At 41.9% G+C, this 19,184-nt stretch overlaps 1 protein-coding gene across 2 annotated transcripts in view; it reads left to right on the top strand.

Annotated features, from left to right (window-relative positions):
• LOC132827623 (septin-9-like) overlaps positions 1–19,184 on the top strand; it is a 289,777-nt gene that overhangs the window by 32,870 nt on the left and 237,723 nt on the right. For both annotated transcript variants that reach the window (XM_060844189.1, XM_060844191.1), the window contains exon 2: positions 6,854–6,910. In XM_060844189.1, the coding sequence (XP_060700172.1) occupies positions 6,854–6,910 (57 nt within the window). The remainder of the gene's footprint in view (positions 1–6,853; positions 6,911–19,184) is intronic.

Raw genomic sequence — 19,184 nt, 5'->3', positions numbered from 1 at the left:
CTTATTATTGAAAGTAAAATGTTGAATCAGTGGAGCAGCATCTTCTAATTGTTTTGAAAGTGTTGAAGGTTTAACTCTAATATTTATATAAAAGGTAATTCTTCAATTGAGCAATCTGTATCTTACTCCAAGACATTTACTTTTTAATTTCTTTCCTCTTGCCCACATTTTCAGTTGTACTAATAATTGAATTGAATATGATCTTCATACTAGTTAAAAAGCTCAAGGACCATGAGTGCAGTTCCATTGTGCCTGGTCCGAGCTGCCAAATGTAGCAGCAGAGGGAAAGTACACAAATTTGTGCTTTAAAAACCAAAGGAACTGTGAATGCTGGAAATCAGAAACCAAAACACAAATTGTTGAAGAGACTCGGCAAGTCTGGCATCATTTGTGAAGAGAAATCAGAGTTGATGTTTCAGATACAGTGACTGATGGTAGCTAGGAATGTTTTTTTTAAATGCAAAAGATAGAGATGGGGAGGAGGTAAATGTGTAAACAATAGGTGGAGGTAGAGCCCAAAGAGGGAAAGGGACAGTTGGACAGCCTAGGAGAATGAATAGCTACTAATGGAAACTATAAATCACTAACAATGGAATGTGTGTAATAGCAGGGCCATGTGATAACAAGGCCTGGTGTCTTGGGGATTTGGGTAAGGATGTGGGAGAAGGTGTCTCGAGCCCTAAAGTTGCTGAACTCGATATAGAGTTTGGAAGGTTGTAGAGTTCCCATGTGGAAAATGAGATGCTGTTCTTCCAGCTTGCACTGAGCTTTGCTGGAACACTGCAACCAGCCTGAGACCAAGATATTGGCCAAGGGACATGATGGTATTAAACTGGAAGCTTGCGGTCTTTTTTGCAGATAGAACATAAGTATTCTGTGAAGCGGTCACCCAGTCTATGCTTTATTTTCCCCGATGTAGAGGAGACCACATTGTGAGCAGCGACTAGATTGTGGCAAGTGCAGGCAAAGCATTGTTTCACCTGGAAGGCATGTTTGGGGCCTTAGATACTGAGGGAGGAAGAAAATGGGCGCGTATTATACCTTCTGTGATGGTAGGGGAAGGTGCCTTGAGGCTTTGCGGTTATTTTCGAGTTGTAGAGGTATACAGCACAGAAACAGACCCTTTGGTCCACTTGTCCATGCCGACTAGATATCCCAATCCAATCTAGTCCCACATGCCAGCACCCGGCCCATATCCCTCCAAACCCTTTCCTATTCATATACCCATTCACACGCTTTTTAAATGTTGCAATTGTACCAGCCTCCACCACTTCCTTTGGCAGCTCATTCCATGTACGCACCACCCTCTGCATGAAAAAGTTGTCCCTTAGGTCTCTTTTTATATCTTTCCCCTCTCGCCATAAACCTATGCCCTCTAGTTCTGTACTCCCCCACCCCAGGGAAGAGACTTTGTCTATTTATCCTATCCATGCCCCTCCTGATTTTGTAAACCTCAATAAGATCATCCTTCCGTTGCTCCGGGAAAACAGCCCCAGCCAATTCAACCTCTCCGTATAGCTCAAATTCTCCAACCCGAGCAACATTCTTAAATCTATTCTGAACTCTTTCAAGTTTCACAACATCTTTTCCGATAGGAAGGAGACCAGAATTGCATGTAATCGTCCAAAAGTGGCCTGAAGGAGGAGTGGACCAGTGTGTTCCAGAGGGAACTGTCCTTGCAGGAGGCTGATACAGGAGGGGAATAGGTGTCTGATTGTGATATTCCGCTGGTGGTGGCAACTAAAGATCCTTTGGATGTGGATGCTAGTGGGAAAATAGGTGAGGATGAGAGGGACCCAGTGCTGTTGTGGGAAGGGAGAGAGGAGTGAGAGGCAAGTAACATTCAAATCACAAAATTCTTTGCAATCACCATCCTTTAATAAGAGAAAATCTAAGCATCGCCCTTGACATTCAATGGTGTTACTAATGCTGAAATTCCCACTATCAACATCCTGGGGGTTAACTAGAAACTCAGCAGGGTGTACTACCTACACAGCAATTACAAGAGCAGGTCAGAAGCTAGGAATAATGTGGCAAGCAATTCACCTCCTAACATCTCAAAGCCTACCCACTGTCTACAAGACACCAATCAGGTTTGTGATGGAATATTCCCCACTTGCCTGGATGGGTACAGCCCCAATAACACTTAAGCTTGATACCATCCAGAACAAAGCAACCTGCTTGAATTCCACACCTTCACAAGCAGCCACTCCCTCCACCACTGACACTCAGTCACGACAGTGTGTACTCCCTAAAAAAGTACTGTGTAATTCACCAAAGATCCTTAGACAAGGCCTTCCAAACCATACCACTTCCATCTGGAAGGACAAGGACAGCAGATATATATGGGAACACCACCATTTATAAATTCCTCTCCACGCCACGTAACATACTGTCTTGGAAGTATATTGCTGTTCCCTCACTGTCACTGGATTAAAGTCCTGAAGTTCCCTCCCTAAGGCAAGTGTGAGTCAACCCACAGCACAGGGACTACAGCAGTTCAAGAAGGCAGCTCATCACCACCTTCTCAAGGGCAACTAGAGATGGACAGCAAATGCTGGCCAGCCAGCGATGCCCGTAACCCATGAATGATTGATAATTTGGAAGAAAGGAATTAGTTGGAAGGGCCTATAATTAAATTTTAACAAAGCAAATGGAAAAGATTCTTATAAATGATGTCCCTTTGTTCTATTCCATTGAAGTTTTTTTTTAAGAGAGTGAGCCCAGCTGAAGTTGAGTCACTCCTGGTGACTCACTGACAGTGCTGCCACGTTTTTGAAACACAAGAGATTTATTAGAAGAACAATCTTGGTTTTGGTTAAAATATATTCCCTTTGAATTCTGCGGTCTCCATTCAGTGGCAAATTAAATACTTTTTAATCCACATGGACTTGACTAAGAGTTTTTAAAAATGAAACATATTTTTCCAACTGGCCTGCCAATCCTGTCGAGCAAATCTTCTTTGCTAGCCATGCATGACCTTACCAATGCTCCTGTCTTTTTTGTCTCTTCCCCCTCTCTCTCTGTCTCTCCCTCTCTCTGTCTCTGTCTCCCCCTCTCTCTCTGTCTCTCTCTGTCTCTCCCTCTCCCTCTCTCTGTCTCTGTCTCTGTGTGTGTCTCTCTCTCTCTCTGTCTCTCTCTCTGTGTCTCTCTCTCTGTGTCTCTCTCTCTGTGTCTCTCTCTCTGTGTCTCTCTCTGTGTCTCTCTCTCTCTCTCTCTCTCTCTCTTTGTCTGTGTGTCTCTGAGTGTATGTATCTGTCTCTCTCCCTCTCTCTGTATGTCTGTTTTTAACCAAATAGAAGTTTTATATTTGCAGACTGGGGATCACTGTATTAATGATGAAACAGCATACCAGCTGGGAAGGGTAGAAGAAGCTAAAACTTTTCAAGTTGTTCAGCAGATCTGTATTTGACTGCAGGCTTTGGCAGAGTGATTGCATTTACATTGTAGCTTCAGACATCAAATATCTGTTCATTAGCTTTCTTAACAGGAAGTGGTCATAGTTAAAAGTTAATTCTTAACTTTCTTTCATTTCAAATTGCATTCTGCAATGGTCACTGTACTTTCTTTTTTACAGATATAAACTTCTGCTCTCTTCCATCCAAAAATGAAATAAATTAATTTTGTTTGTTCACTGATAGGAAATGAGCATTGTTGAAAATGTGTTGCTGGTTAAAGCACAGCAGGTTAGGCAGCATCCAAGGAATAGGAAATTCGACGTTTCGGGCATAAGCCCTTCATCAGGAATGAGGAGAGGGTGCCAGGCAGGCTAAGATAAAAGGTAGGGAGGAGGGACTTGGGGGAGGGGCGATGGAGATGTGATAGGTGGAAGGAGGTCAAGGAGTTGAAAATCTGCAGACCTCACTTTTTACCCGAGGAAATGAGCATTGCTGACCAGGCCAGCATTTATTACCTGTCCCTTGTTGCTCTTCAAAAGGTGGCACTGAGCTGCTGCCTTGAACAGCCATGATGAGGGGGTGCTGGTGTTGGACTGGAGTGGAGAACTTTTAAAGCTGACACAACACCAGGTTATAGTCCAACAGGTTTATTTGGAAGTACTATCTTTTGGAGTGACGTTCCTTCATCGGGTAGCTAGTCGTCACTAGGACCAATGGTCCGAACGCTAGTGCTTCCAAATAAACCTGTTGGACTATAAGCTGGTGTAGTGTCATTTTTAAGTTCTTGAACAGCTGCAGCCCATGATGTTGCTGAGGAGGGAATGCAATGATTTTGAACTAGTGGAGGAATGGTAATATGTTTCCAAGTCAGGACCAGGATAGTGAGCGGTGTAGGAGGGTGCTTACAGGAGGTGATGTCCCTATATATCTGTTGCCCTTGTTCTTCAAGATGGAAGTGGTCATATGGCCATATTCCTTCCTTTTATTCCTCTATCCATTAGCCAAAAAAAACAATGAGCCAGAAAGATGTGTAACTGCTGCTTACTGAAACTAGATGACCTGAGGGTATAAAGGCCTGATACTCCATCTTAACTGTGACCACTTGAAGGATCATTTTTGTCTAGAAGCATGTTCTGCAGTAATTTTAATATCTTAATGCTAGACACCGATATGCTAGCAAGTATAAGATAACTGATTGTCCTCATTGTCTGTGGATTTTTCATCACCACATTGGGCATGCCTAACCTGCATAAAATCTCTACAGTTTGGAAACAGACCGTTCATCCCAACAGTTCCACATCGACCTTCTGAAGGGTTACCTACCCAGACCCATTCCCCTACCTTATGACTTGGCATTTACTCCTGACTAATCCCTGAACACAATGAGCAATTTAGCACGGCCAATTCACCTCACCAGTGTGTTTTTGGATTGTGGGAGGAAACGGGAGCACCCAGGGAAAACCCACGCGGACATTGGGAGAATATGCAAACTCTGCACAGACAGTCGCCAGAGGCTGGAATTGAACCCGGGTCACTGGAGCTGTGAGGCAGCAGTGCTACCCTTTGAGCCATCGTGCTGTCGTGTGGCCAAGGGATAACAAAAGCAATGTTGCATTGAATAAAGGTATCCTATTTGGAGGATAAGACCATGTCAGCAATCTGTCAAGATTGAAATCCTTCCATCCTGAATACGTGCAGCTTTCTCAGAACATGTATTCCATGTCCTAAGAATCTTGAACCTTATACTGTATATATTGGACAATTTATCTAGCTTCTCATGCGTGAGTGGTTTATAGAACAGCATCAGAAGTAAACCTGAGATTACTTTAAAATCTTGGACTTCAGTTCAGAACGTCACTCCCACTGCAAGGTCTTCAGATTTGCTCTTTGCTCCTGTATAACTAATACTTTAGGCAGGGCTTTCTTTTCTCTGAAGTTTACAACTATGTTGCATCTCTTCTAATCGTGGTAAAAATAAAGGGGTGACACTCCATTCCGGAATCCTATTTCTAACCACAAATCTGACTCTTGCATACTCCAGTTGTTAAATTCCATGTTCCCACACGTAGCAGTTGACACATATTGGTTTTCAAGACTGTGTGTCTTCATAATCAGCTTACCATGGCTGTGATTATAAATGCTGAACAGATCCGTTCGTGCACACTGCAGTGAAAAACTAATTCACGTTTTTTCAATTTATCACTTGACGCTAGAAATAATAATATTGTTTGATAGATTCTTGAGATGGCAGGACTGGCAAATGAAGAGAGAGCAGATTGGTTGGATAGGACTACATGCAGTGGAGTTTCAAAGAATGAGGAGGGATCTCCCAGAAACGTATACATTTCTGACAGGATCAGATGGGGTAAATGCAGGAAAGATGTTCCCAATAACTGGGAATCCAGCACCAGTCACAGCCTCAGAATATGAGATAGGCCATTTAGGACTGAATCTGAGGAGAACCTTCTTCACCCAAGGAGTAATGAGCCTGTGGAATTCTCTGCCATAGAAAAGTAGTTAAGGCCAAAACGTTGAATATTTTCAAGAACGAGTTACAATCTCAGAATCGCTACAGTCTGGAAAGAGGCCATTCAGCAATTGAGTCTGCACGACCCTCTCAGCATACCACCTAGACCTAGCCCCTGACCTTATTCCCTTAATCCACCTAAACTACACATCCTTGGACACCATGGAGCAATTTAGCGTGGCCAATCCACCTAACCTACACATCCTTGGACTGTGAGAAGAACGTGCAATCTCAACTTAGACAGGTACCCAAGGCTGGAATCAAACCTGGTCCCTGGCGCTGTGAAGCAGCAGTGCTAACCATTGAGTCCTTGGGGCTAAAGGGGCCAAATTTAAATTTGGGATAAGTAGAAGCAGGGTACGGAGTTGGATGATCAACCGTGATCACGTTGAATGGCAGAGCAGGCTCAATGGGCTGAATAACCTATTCTTGCTCCTGATTTGAGTGTCCATATTGTAACCTTTTTGTCCAGTTATGTTTCACAAACTGTCATTCTTTGTTTTTCCTTTCTTCTTCAATATTTCCCCTTTTCATTTTCTTGACAGATATTATTATGTAATTGAGTAGATAATCATTATGAATCATCCATCCTAGCCTTTCTAAAGTAGGTGATTCACCTTAATATTTCAAAGTTTGATAAGGTGATAAAGACACTTACTACTGCCCTTCCAGTGCCATCTTCAGCTATAAAGTTAGACAGCAAACATATTTACCAGAATTTATAATGATTCTTATTGAGACCTACTTTGAAGTTTAATTAAAAGTTGTCACTTTGACACCACAGTATATGCAATTGAAGTGAACAGATTGTTCAAGCTCTGAGGATCTGTGTAACCCACTCCCTTTCCTCTCAGTAAATAAACAGGAAAGAAATCGAGGATGAGTATATGAACCTATTGTGAAAATTGTTCTTTTATTGTTGCTCTAGGAATTACAAGGACAGCAAGTGGAAAATTGAGAAGAACCTCTGACATCACAAGTCCAAGTAAGTAACCAGATAATTAATATTAGTGTATGGAAAATCAGCAGCTTGTCAGGTTTATATATGATTACATAAAATATATGCAAGATAGAAAAAGACCTTTTTGGCCAACCAGTCCATTCCTGCATTTATGCACTCCAATCCATTCCTGTGGTCTACTCACATGCTTCATCTATTTCATTCTCCCTCCTAAGGTTCACTGATTTGCATCTCTATTGTTCATCTCAACTGCAGGCATTTTAGATGTAACTACGCTTTATTGAATTGAGTTCAATATTGTCCACACGCTTGAGGCAAAGAAATTTCTTCAGAGCTTGCTATTTGATTCCTTGATTTTAAAATCATATTGAGAACCTCTAGTTTTGCTTTTACATGGAAAAACACTCACTCTGTCTTTTCCATAGGACTATGAACGTACACAATCATGTTCCAATGTATTTGTGTGTGCTAATTAAATTTCCCTTCAGCCATTTTGAATGAAATTCATCAGTTCACCATGATGAACATAGTCTTGTAGTTCTGATATTTATTTGATACCTTGCAATTTTTTTGCTGTTTCGAGAAAGTACCCCGACGTCCTTTTATTGTGGTATCACAACCTGAGCTGTACACAGGAATCTACTGTGGTTTAATCCAGGTTTTCTGTACACTTTGTGCACAAGTATGAATATCAAATAAGGAACAAGCTGTTCTACCCCTTGAGCCTGCTCTGCCATCAACAAGCTGATGGCTCATCTAATTATGGCCTCAACTCCACCATACCTGTCTGCTCCACTGACCTTGTTCATGAAGAATCTAGCTACCTCTTCCTTTAAAATAAACAATGATTCAATTTCACCACTTTATGGAGAAAAGAATTCCAAATACTTCAAGGCTCAGTTCTAGAAATTACTTGTCATGCTGGAGTTATTGTTTTTAAATGGTGTTACAACTACATAAATCATTTCAAGAAAAAAGCATCTTAAATTCCTACTGAGCTCACAAATCCCTTTTACCCCTTCCTACTAAAATCTCTGATTTCCAAAATAATACGTGATAAATAATATACATTTCTCATCAAAAATGGAATACCTCACATTTACTTGTAAAGAAGCTCATTGCTAACCATTTGGCTATTCTGCAAATTCATTGATGTTTTCTTGAAAAATACTGAATTCTTCCTCTGGTATTATTTCCTTACCCTACCTAACATTTGCAAATTTACAATAAATTTACAATTTACTATAAGTTTGATTCCAAAACCTAAAGTATGAAGACCAGGAGTTCCAACACTCAACCTTGCCACTTCCACACTGCCATTAATTTGGTATGTGATTAACTCAAAAAAAGACTTGCATTTGTATAGTCATTTTGAAAAATATTGGACTTCTCCCAAGTGTTTTCCAGCTAATGAAGAATTTGCAAAGTGTAGTCTCTGGATTCTATCTGAAAATGTGTTGCTAGAAAAGCGCAGCAGGTCAGGCAGCATCCAAGGAGCAGGAAAATCGATGTTTCGGGCATGAGGCCTTCTTCAGGAATGAGGACCTGAAGAAGGGCTCATGTCCGAAACGTCGATTCTCCTGCTCCTTGGATGCTGCCTGACCTGCTACGCTTTTCCAGCAACACACTTTCAGCTCTGATCTCCAGCATCTGCAGACCTCACTTTCTCTGGATTCTGTGCCAGTTATATTATGAAGCCTTTATCATGTGATTTGATGTTGTGGCTTAGTGAACTTCATTGATTCCTGTGGAATTTTCTCACAGTATTTAATCTAGTTTCCTTTCTTTTTTGGGAGTGAATTGGTAATATTGTTTAAAAACAATTGCTGCTTCAAATGAGGTCAATGTGTGTACTGTCACTACAGAAAACAGACAATCTAATTCTATTATGTACTTACTGAAAGCAATGAGAGGAAAACAGGAAAAAATGTTCAAGCATTGTCGAACTAAGACCAATATTGTAACCATTTGAACTATTTCTATGTTGAAGAGCAGGAAATACTACAGATTTATGGCAATTTTAAAGAATCTTGTATTGATTATATACTGGCTAAAAGCACCAAATGCACAGTAATATTAACTCTTTTTTACTTTTCTAAGGATTCAATTAGCTGTCACTTGTTTTATGGATACTAGGAATAATTGGTAGACCTTTCTTTTTTTCCTCTCTGCACACTAACTACACCGATTTAGGCACCGGTCTAAATTCTTCCCAAGTTTCTGAGGAGCACAAAACATTTTGAACCACTTAGCTGGTCTGATTTCAAAAACAGAAGGTTATTTTCCCCAGAGTCAGTTTTGGGCAAGGTGTGTGGGGGGAAGTGAAATCAGTGCAAAACTGACTTCTTTGCTCAGAATTTCATGTCTGGGTTAAAACCAAACCCCGCACTACTTTACAGCTTCTCTGCTTCTTCCTTGGAATGGCATGAGTATCTGCCAACAGGCAATCAAGTCAGCCATCTCAAATTGCTAGGGAGTATGATTTAAGCTGGTTTTCTGTGAGGAAGTGAGACAGGAAGGAAATGAGTCCAGGGACATAAAGACCTCAGTTTTCCTGTGGATCCCTAGAGCAATGCAGCTCCTCTGGGCCCACAACTGAAAGTTTTTGACATGTCTGTTATACTGTAAAACTTGATTCCATCGAGTTAAAAATCAGTTTCTGAATACTTCGTAAAAACTCTGATTTCAAATAGTGTCAAAGTTGCATTGTGCACCTTTTAACGGCATTTATTATAAACAATAATACATTGTTTGTAATTGTAACATATGAAACTCCATTTCCAGTTTTGAAGGATATGCATGTGACTTGCTCTCATTTCTTTGCCTGATGTCTACCTGAGTCGACCCCTAAGATGGTTTTTAAGTAATTCCTTTTAGGACATCAATTTTTTTGGTGGGGAGAAACCTGCTTTGATAACCTTTGACATGAGCATCCTATCATATTCTATTCCCCAAGGGATATGGTTTTACACATTTGTTACCAAGAGATTTAGACTTTCTAGTGCCTTCTAAGGACCATATAGACACATTGCTGTTTGGCTTTGTTAAAAATTGGAATTTTGATTTTTACTTTTGTTTCAGCATTGTCCTGCTTCTATAGAATTAATTGATTGGAAATTGATTACATTTGAATGACTTGGATTGACATCATCTGTAACATCACAATGAATTTTCTTTCTATAGCCTGAAGTATATCATTTTAGCTATTTCCAGCAATGTTTTGAGCACACTTTGACGTAACGATGCAAACAAGAGATCACTTTCACTTTAGTTTTTAAGCCATGCAGTAGCCCAATAGTGCTGTACAAACAACTGTTTTTATTGGATGTTGGCATTGTTGACTAGGCCCAGCACTTGATGTCTATCCTCAATTTCCCTTGAGAAAGTGGTGGTGAGCCATTGCAGTCCCTGTGGTGTAGGTAAACCAACAGTGCTTTAGGAGATCGTTCCAGGATGTTCACCCAGTAATAATGAAGAAACGGTAATATTGTTCCAAGAGAGAATGGTGTATAGCTTGAAGGAGAACTTACAGCTGGTGATCTTTTCTCGCATCAACTGTTATTGTCATTTTTAAGCGCTTTTTTGTTCCTCTAAATAATTTTATTATTTAGGTTTTAACCTTCTGATCTTACAAGCGTCTGTTTACCTATTAGCCACAACATTAATGAGGGATATGAAAATATCCTTCAAAGAATCATCGTGCAGAAAGAGATCATTTGGCCTATTGTGCTGCTGCAGCTTGTCAAATGAGTGCCATTACTTAGTGCTAATCTCCTGCCTTTTCCCCCTACCTTTTGTGTTATTTTAATCCAAGTAATCATCCAATGCTCTCCTTAATGCCTCTGCCTCCATCACACTTCCAGGTATTACATCCCATGCTCTAAGTGCTTGCTGAGTGAAAAGGCTTTTCCTCACTTTGCTCTTGCTTCTTTTGAATATCAGTTTCATTCGATACCCTATTGTTCCTATTTAAAGTTTTCTCTATCTACTCAAGCCAGCTTCCTTATGACTTTGAAAGCCACTATTAGATCTTCTTGTAGCATTGTTCTCTGCAGTCTTAAATTCTTCAAACTATCCTCATAACTGTCTTCAGGTTTAGTACCAGACGACTGGAGGATTGCAAATGTTGGCCCTTGTTCAAAAAGGGCAGTACAGATGATCCAGGTAATTATAGACCAGTGAGCCTTCCTTCCGTTGTAGGAAAGGTTTTGAAAAGGATCTATAATCATCTAGCAAGCAACAATTTGATTTCAGATAGTCAGTATGGTTTCATCAAGGGCAGGTCATGTCTCACAAACCTCATTGAGTTTTTTGAGAAAGTGACCAAGCATGTAGATGAGGGTAGGGTAGTTGACATGGTATACATAGACTTCAGTAAAGCCTTTGATGTGATTCCACCGTTGGACAAAATGCAGAAGTGTGGGATTGAGGAGAATTTAGCAGTTTGGATTAGAAACTGGCTTTCTGAAAGCGGGCAGTGAGTGGTGGTTGATGGAAAATATTCAGCCTGGAGTCTGGTTACTAGTGGTGTGCCACAAGGATCTGTTTTTGGACCACTGCTGTTTGTCATTTTGATAAATGACTTAGACACAGGCATAGGTGGATGTGTTAGTAAATTTGCTGATGACGCTAAATTCGGTGGAGTAATGGACAGTTTGGAAGAATGTTACAGGTTGCAGGGGGACTTGGATAAACTGCAGAATTGGGGTGTGAGGTGACAAATGGTGTTCAGTGCAGCTAAATGTGAGATGATGCACTTTGGGAAGAATACTAGGAAGGCAGAGTACTGGGTAAATGGAAAGATTCTTGGTAATGTGGATGTGCAGAGGGGTCTTGGGATCCATGTACATCGATCCCTGAAAGTTGCCACCCAGGTTGATAGTGCTGTTAAGAAGGCATATGGTGTGTTAGGTTTCATTGGTAGAGGGATTGAGTTCTGGAGTCATAATATCATGCTATAACTATACAAAATGCTAGTGTGGCGCATTTGGAATGTTGTGCACAGTTCTGGTCACTATATTTCGGGAAGGATGTGAAAGTATTGGAAAAAGTGCCGAGGAGATTGATTAGGATGTTGCCTGGTCTGGAGGGAAGGTCTTACGAGGAATGGCTGTGGTCTGTTCTCATTGGAAAGAAGATGGCTAAGAGGGGATTTGATAGAGACATACAAGATGATCAGAGGACTAGATAGGGTAGACAGTGAAAGTCATTTTCCTAGGATGATGATGTCAGTTTGTAGGAGGGGGCATAACTACAAATTGAGGGCTGATAGATTTAAGACCAATGTCAGAAGCAGGTTCTTTTCTCAGAGTGGTAAGGAAGTGGAATGCCCTATGTGTCAGTGGTTAACTCAGCCACATTAGGGAAATTTAAACAATCCTTGGATAAGCACATGGATGATGATGGGATAGTGTAGGGGGACGAGCTGAGAATAATTCACACGTCAGTGCAACATTGAGGGCTGAAGGGCCTGTTCTGCGCTGTATTATTCTATGTTCTAGCGTTCTTATCCCTGAAGCTATTTGTATAATTCATTGAGATTGTAGCTTCTAAAGTTGTCCAAGTATCATACATGTGCAGTGCAATGTTAAAGACCTGGACATCGGAAATAGATTTTGGTTCAAAATAATGCTCTGAAATCTGAATGCATTTTGCCAAAATGCAAGTATTCATCTGGTTGGAATATTGCAACTTGAATCATTGTGACCAAACTTGTAAGAATGCTGAATGACATTGTTGGAGAACAACCCCATAATTGTGGACACACTAAATCATTGTTAATTTAATTCTGTTTAATCTAACCATTGCCTCTTCTGACATGCGCAATGGATGCTAGTGCTTGGATATCCTTAACTTGCTTTTTTTCTCTCGGGAATTTTTATTCACTAGTTCATTTAACAAAGAATGTTCAATTTGGCAATTCATTAATATATGAACTCAACATGTGCAAGCACAAAAGAAGAAAACAGTTTGACATTCAAGAGCCTATTGAAGGCAGAGCAGCCTCAAAGGACCTACTCCTGATCTTAATTTCTATATTCCCATAAAGTGCCTGACTTCATTGACCACTGTTTTAAAACAATCAGGGGTAGTAATCTCTCTGAAGGGGAAAGGAACATCAAAGTTGCATTTCAAACTGTGTAATGGAGGAGAAAATGAGGACTGCAGATGCTGAAGATCAGAATCGAGATTGGGGTGCTGGAAATGGACAGCAAGTCAGACAGTATCCGTGGAGGAGGAGAATCGACTTTTCAGGCAGAAGCCCTTCATCAGGAATGAGGCTTGTGGGCTAGGGGGCTTCTCTTCCCAGAATGACCAATTCTACTATAGAAAATCCCAGATAGCTGCCTCCTTCAAAGACTGCAATTTCCCCTCCCACGTGGCTGAGAATGCCCTCCAGTGCATCTCTTCCACAACCTGCATCTCCGCCCTCGAACCCCACCCCCCCCCCCATAACAACAAGGACAGAATCCCCTGGTCCTCACCTTCCATCCCACCAACCTCCCAATACATCGCATCATCTTCTGCCACCTACAAACAGACCCCACCACTCGGGATATATTTCCCTTCACAACTATATCAACATTCCAGAGAGACCATTCCCTCCGTGACTCCATTCGTCAGATTCATGACCCCACCAACCGCGCCCCACTCCTGGCACCTTCTCCTGCCACCACAAGAAATGCAAAACCTGCACCCACCCCACCATCCAAGATCCTAAAGGATCCTGCCACACCCCACAGAAATATACCTATATCTCCACCAATGTCATCTACTGTATCTGTTGTACCTGATGTGGTCTCCTCTACATCGGGGAGACAGGACTCCAACTTGCGGAACATCTCTGGGACACCCACATCCACCAACCTCACCGCCCCGTGGCTGAGCACTTTAAGTCCCCCTCCCATTCCTCCTAAGGGCATGCAGGCCGCCTCCATCGCCAAGCCCTAACCACCCGACACATGGAGGAAGAATGCCTCATCTTCCGTGTTGGTACCCTGCAACCACATGGGATTCATGTATATTTCACCAAGTTTCTCATTTTCCTCTTCTCTGCCCTCCCCCCGCCCCCCCCCCCCACCACCACCACCACCACCTCACCCGACCCCACCTTATCCCAGTCCCAAGCCTCCAATGTGACACTGCCCTCTTGACCTGTCCATCGTTTTTCCCATCTATCCAGTCCACAAGCCTCATTCCTGAAACATCTATTCTCTTGCTTGTATGCTGCCTGACCACTGTGCTTTTCCAGGGTCCCAATCTCGAATGTGTGTAAAGGAGTTACATGTTATACAGTTTACAATTTCTCAGCCACTCATTCCACACTTCTAGCCTTTCTTTTACCAAGGCAACCAGCTAAGTGCAGAGGCAGCACAGACTTAAGTTAAGTTAACTTAAATTTATTTGTTGGAATGGACAGAACCCAAAGAATCTTATGCACATTATGATCCTGCTGCATTGATTGAGCCTGCCATATTGTGCTGGTGGCCATATGCCAGAAAGTTGATTTAGTATGTGCACAGCCATGGGGTATAGGCTGATTTATTCACATCTGAAACTACAGTACCACAACATTTGCCAGAACTTGACGCAAGAGACAGGAATGTGGGACTGTACTTGGTAAGGCAAAAAGCACCAACCTAGTTAGGATCATATGAAAAAAATATCAGCCTTCTTTAAACAAATCTGAATTGGTTTTGTTTTAGCCTAGACCTTAAAGGCAGAATGGCCAGCAGATGTTTATCCTACTTTTTAAGGGTGAATTCAATAGTTGATTGAATAAGTGAAAGCATAATATTTTTATGGAATGAGCTGCTTCAAGAAAACACAAATGATTTTTGTTTTTGAATGCCATTGTGCTGCTATTTCAGATGTACATGCCTTTCAAATCTTCAAACCTACATGGCAATGGTGTCAAAGTGGGAAGGGTTTTGCAGAACTAATTTCTGAAAGTGTGTGCGCTTTCAAAAGTCTGCGCAATGGCTGCTAGGTGTGGCAGGAATAAGTTGCACTGTTTAAAAGCATTGCACTGTTACCTAATGTCCTGCAATGTAGGTCCTTCACTTAATTTGAAGTCCTGATAAGCTAGCATAGCAATGATACATTTCAAATGTATTTAGATATACATTTCTTGTTTGTAATTATATTTCAAAAGTCTTGACTTGCTTTAATCAGCTGACTATTCATTTTAATCTGAATGGTTAATCAGCATTTGATTAGTCACAGAGTCTATTGTACACTGTTTGCTGCTGAGATCCCTGTACAATAAATTGCTCTCTTTATCATGCAGTTCATCTTTAGCTGAAAACAGGTATGAGCATCAAGTTTTTGTTGAAATCTAAATCTAAGAGTCTTGACTGCAGAATGTTTGAATAAAATTCATTTATGAATCCAACATTTCTCTCTGCACTTATTTTGCATATCTCAATAGGTGTGCTGAAAAAGAATACACTCCCCACACACTCTCCCACGCACACACCCTCTCACACATTTATACCTCATTACACACTCACACTTTACCAAGCATATATACACACATCGATACTCACACCCACATACACACACACACACTTGTGTGCAGCAGCGACAGAGTGAATGGGGTGAAACTGTATTTGCAGAATTATTTTTGCTCAAAAAATGCATAACCTATAGTCAATCCATAGAAGATTCTGTAAATCCCATTTTAGAAATAAAACCAATCTGACTCGAGATTGGAACAGAGACAGACTTTGACCTCACACCTTTAATGCATTGTTTGAGATTTTGTTAGAAAACCTGAAGTTATCTTGAGAATGTGATTTAAGGAGTTGTGGGATTTACATATTAATGAGCCAAAACTAGCAAAACCATTTTAAAAGATGAAAGACTTAATCTAAGTTTTGTTTAATATATTTCAGCCGCATGACACTGTGTAACCTTTTGCTATACATTCTGTGTAAAAAGCGAGGACTGCAGATGCTGGAGATCTGAGCTGAAAAAGCGTGGCTGGAAAAGCGCAGCAGGTCAGGCGCGTCCAAGGAGCAGGAGAATCAACGTTTCAGGCATAAGCCCTTCTTCAGGAATGAGGAGGGTGTGCCAAGCAGGCTAAGATAAAAGGTAGGGAGGAGGGACTTGGGGGAGGGGTGTTGGGAATGCGATAGGTGGAAGGAAGTTAAGGTGAGAATGATAGGCCGGAGAGGGAGTGGGGGCAGAGAGATCAGGAAGATGATTGCAGGTCAAGAAGGCGGTGCTGAGTCTGAGGATTGGGACTGAGATAAGGTGGGGGGAGGGGAAATGAGGAAGCTGGAGAAATCTGAGTTCATCCCTTGTGGTTGGAGGGTTCCTAAGTGGAAGATATGGCGCTCTTCCACCAGGCGTCGTGTTGCCATGGTCTGGCGATGTATGTCCTTGGCAGAGTGGGAGGGGGAGTTAGTGTTCAGCAACAGGGCAGTTGGGTTGGTTGGGGAGTCAGGCCACCTACTTGGAGGTCCTTGGCCGCCTCCATCACCAGACCATGGCAACACGATGCCTGGAGGAAGAGCGTCTCATCTTCCGCCTAGGAACCCTCCAACCACAGGGGATGAATGCAGATTTCTCCAGCTTCCTACTTCCCCTCCCCCCACCTTATTTCAGTCCCAGCCCTCGGACTCAGCACCGTCTTCTTGACCTGCAATCTTCTTCCCAACCTCTCCGACCCACCCCCTGTCAGGCCTATCACCCTCACCTTAACCTTCTTCCACCTATTGCATTCCCAACGCCCCTCCTCCCGACCTTTTATCTTAGCCTGCTTGGCACACCCTCCTCATTCCTGAAGAAGGGCTTATGCCCGAAACATCGATTCTCCTGCTCCTTGGATGCTGCCTGACCTGCTGCGCTTTTCCAGCAACACATTTTTCAGCTATACATTGTGTCTTATGATCCTGCTCCACAACCACTGATGAGGAAGCAGTGCTTGGAAAGCTAGTGCTTCCAAATAAACCTATTCGACTGTAGCCTGGTGTTGTGATTTTTAACTTTGTCCACCCCAGTCCAACACAGGGTCCTCCAGATCCTGAAAAAGAATGGCATAGTTCAGAGCCAGCACAAAGGGGAGGGGGAGGGGAGGTAGGGGGGTTGAGGGGTCAGTCATAATGGTGTCTTGTGGAAATCCAGTAATTCCAGTCCCACTTTATCCATTTATGTCACAGAATAGAATCATAGTGTGATTACAACACTGAAGGAGGCCATTCAATCTGTCATGTCAGTTCTCTGCCAGAGCAACTCAATTAATCCCACTCTGCTTCTTCAATGAATCCAGGTTCCTGGCTTCAGTCTACCTCCCTGATGTCCTGCAGCTACTGATCACCATCTGTAAATGCAAATATTTCCTGTTATTAATCATAAGCATTGTCTTTTCAGCAATTATTTTGTGTCCTCTTGTCGTATTGCCCTGTTTGGATCAAAGGTGATTGCATTATCATTCACACATGTTTAGGTCTCTGAGTTTACAGAGGTTTACTGACATTTTTATGTCGCTCATCAAGCTCATAGTTACCTTTTTTGTTTTAGGCTCCCTTTTAACTATTGAATATTTTTGTACCAAATTTTTAGTTTGGGCATTTTGTGATTTAAAAACCCATCTGTTCAAATAATACAGAGTCCTTTTTTTTTTCTAGATCCACCACAGGATTTGAGTTGTCTGTCTACATCTAACACAATTTAATTTCACAGTGATTCTTGGGATAATTGGACTGACATATGAAAAGAGTTTGGATTGTTTAGGGATATATTCACCGAAGTTTAGAAGAATGGCAAAGATCCACGAAAACCTATAAATCTCTTACAGCATTAGATAATGTGAACACAGAAAGAGAAAATGAAATACGAGGGCAATGAGAAGGGTTCCAAGCATCCTTATGAAAAGTACAGAACAAAAGATGCTGAGGTTCCTTAGGAGACCCGCAGGTCCAAAAGGAATAATTGAATGCAGATGACAAGGACTTCAATTCCTGGAGTCACTGGCAACAGTGACACTGGAAGTTTAATGACCTCGTATGTGTGGGCAAGGTCAGTTAGTGCATCTTCACGGGGATTTCTGTGTTGTAAGTGGTTCACAAATGCCTTTTTAACTCCTCTCAATCATCTCTTCATTAGCACATCAAGTCAATGTGTAGTGTGAAAAAAGTCTCCATTACTATATTAAATGATTTAAATGCAAGTGGGCTATCTACCCTGGTGAAAGCTGGGTGGTGATGGTATGGTGATCAATTCTACACCAATTTCTGGAACTCTTCCATCTCACTAGCAGCAAAACCTCTCCAGACGTGGGAAAAGAAAAAATGTCTGAGTAAATGTATCTAAGTAAAGAATTTTTAAATAAACCTTTCATTTTTTTCAGTTCCTTAGACATAAGGAAGTTGAACGATATTATCTTTTGCTTTCCATTATTCCTTATGTTTTTCATGCTGTAGACTAGTCTATAGAGTAGATCATAGATTTATTGTCACCATATATATAGAAATAGTGGGGGTTTTTTTGCATGTTACATGCAAAATGTTGTCATGCTCCATTGCCATCTTGAAACACTGAATATAATGCAAGATTTTACTGCAATAGAATTCATCTTCCTCTCTCCTTCCTGTTTCTCATCTGCCACCTCTCCAATCATTAGTGGACATTGGTCACAGCCTCTGTAATTGGCTCCTAAGTCTCTGTAACATGCACCTGGGTTTCTGTAATGGGCTGTGGGCTCTCGGTTAGGGGCCTCCACCACTACCACTCCCATGACCACCACCACTCTCGTGACCACCATGTCCGAGTCTGAGCCAGAGCCATGGGGCCTGGGTTTCATCCCTCCTGCTCTCCATCCAGCGCAACTCTAAATACTGCCAGTCATCAGCTGTCTGGGTTCTCCACCATCCCCCTCACCAATGCTACAGCTCCTTCAGGTGTCTGAGCCAAGCTGTGGAGCTGAAGCCTTGGCTGGGCTGTGAGACCAGGCCAAAGGAGTCAGCCAGGAGCCTGCTGTTGCTTGTTGGGTGACCCTGAATAGGAGTGGAACCATGTCCTTGACAGGAGTGAACAGGCTCTGCACTTAGTCCTGCTACTCTGCTGCCCTCTTGAACATCAAGAATAGGTGAATTGGCATCTTATTAGCTTCAATCAATGATACCATAGTAATGGAGCCAGGATGTAGGTAAGGCTGATCTGGTTTGAATTTTCCTTCAATTCCAGAGAAAGGTTCCAGCTCCATACAGGGCCTCTCTTCAGACGAGTTGCTCACTCATATTCCATGATACAATATATATCGATGAAACCTCCAGCACAATATTCTCTAAAA

The sequence above is a fragment of the Hemiscyllium ocellatum genome, chromosome 25, assembly GCF_020745735.1.
Source record: "Hemiscyllium ocellatum isolate sHemOce1 chromosome 25, sHemOce1.pat.X.cur, whole genome shotgun sequence".
Lineage (NCBI taxonomy): Eukaryota > Metazoa > Chordata > Chondrichthyes > Orectolobiformes > Hemiscylliidae > Hemiscyllium > Hemiscyllium ocellatum.
The sequence above is the reverse complement of the archived record's forward strand: the minus strand, read 5'-3'. Positions and strand labels throughout refer to the sequence as shown.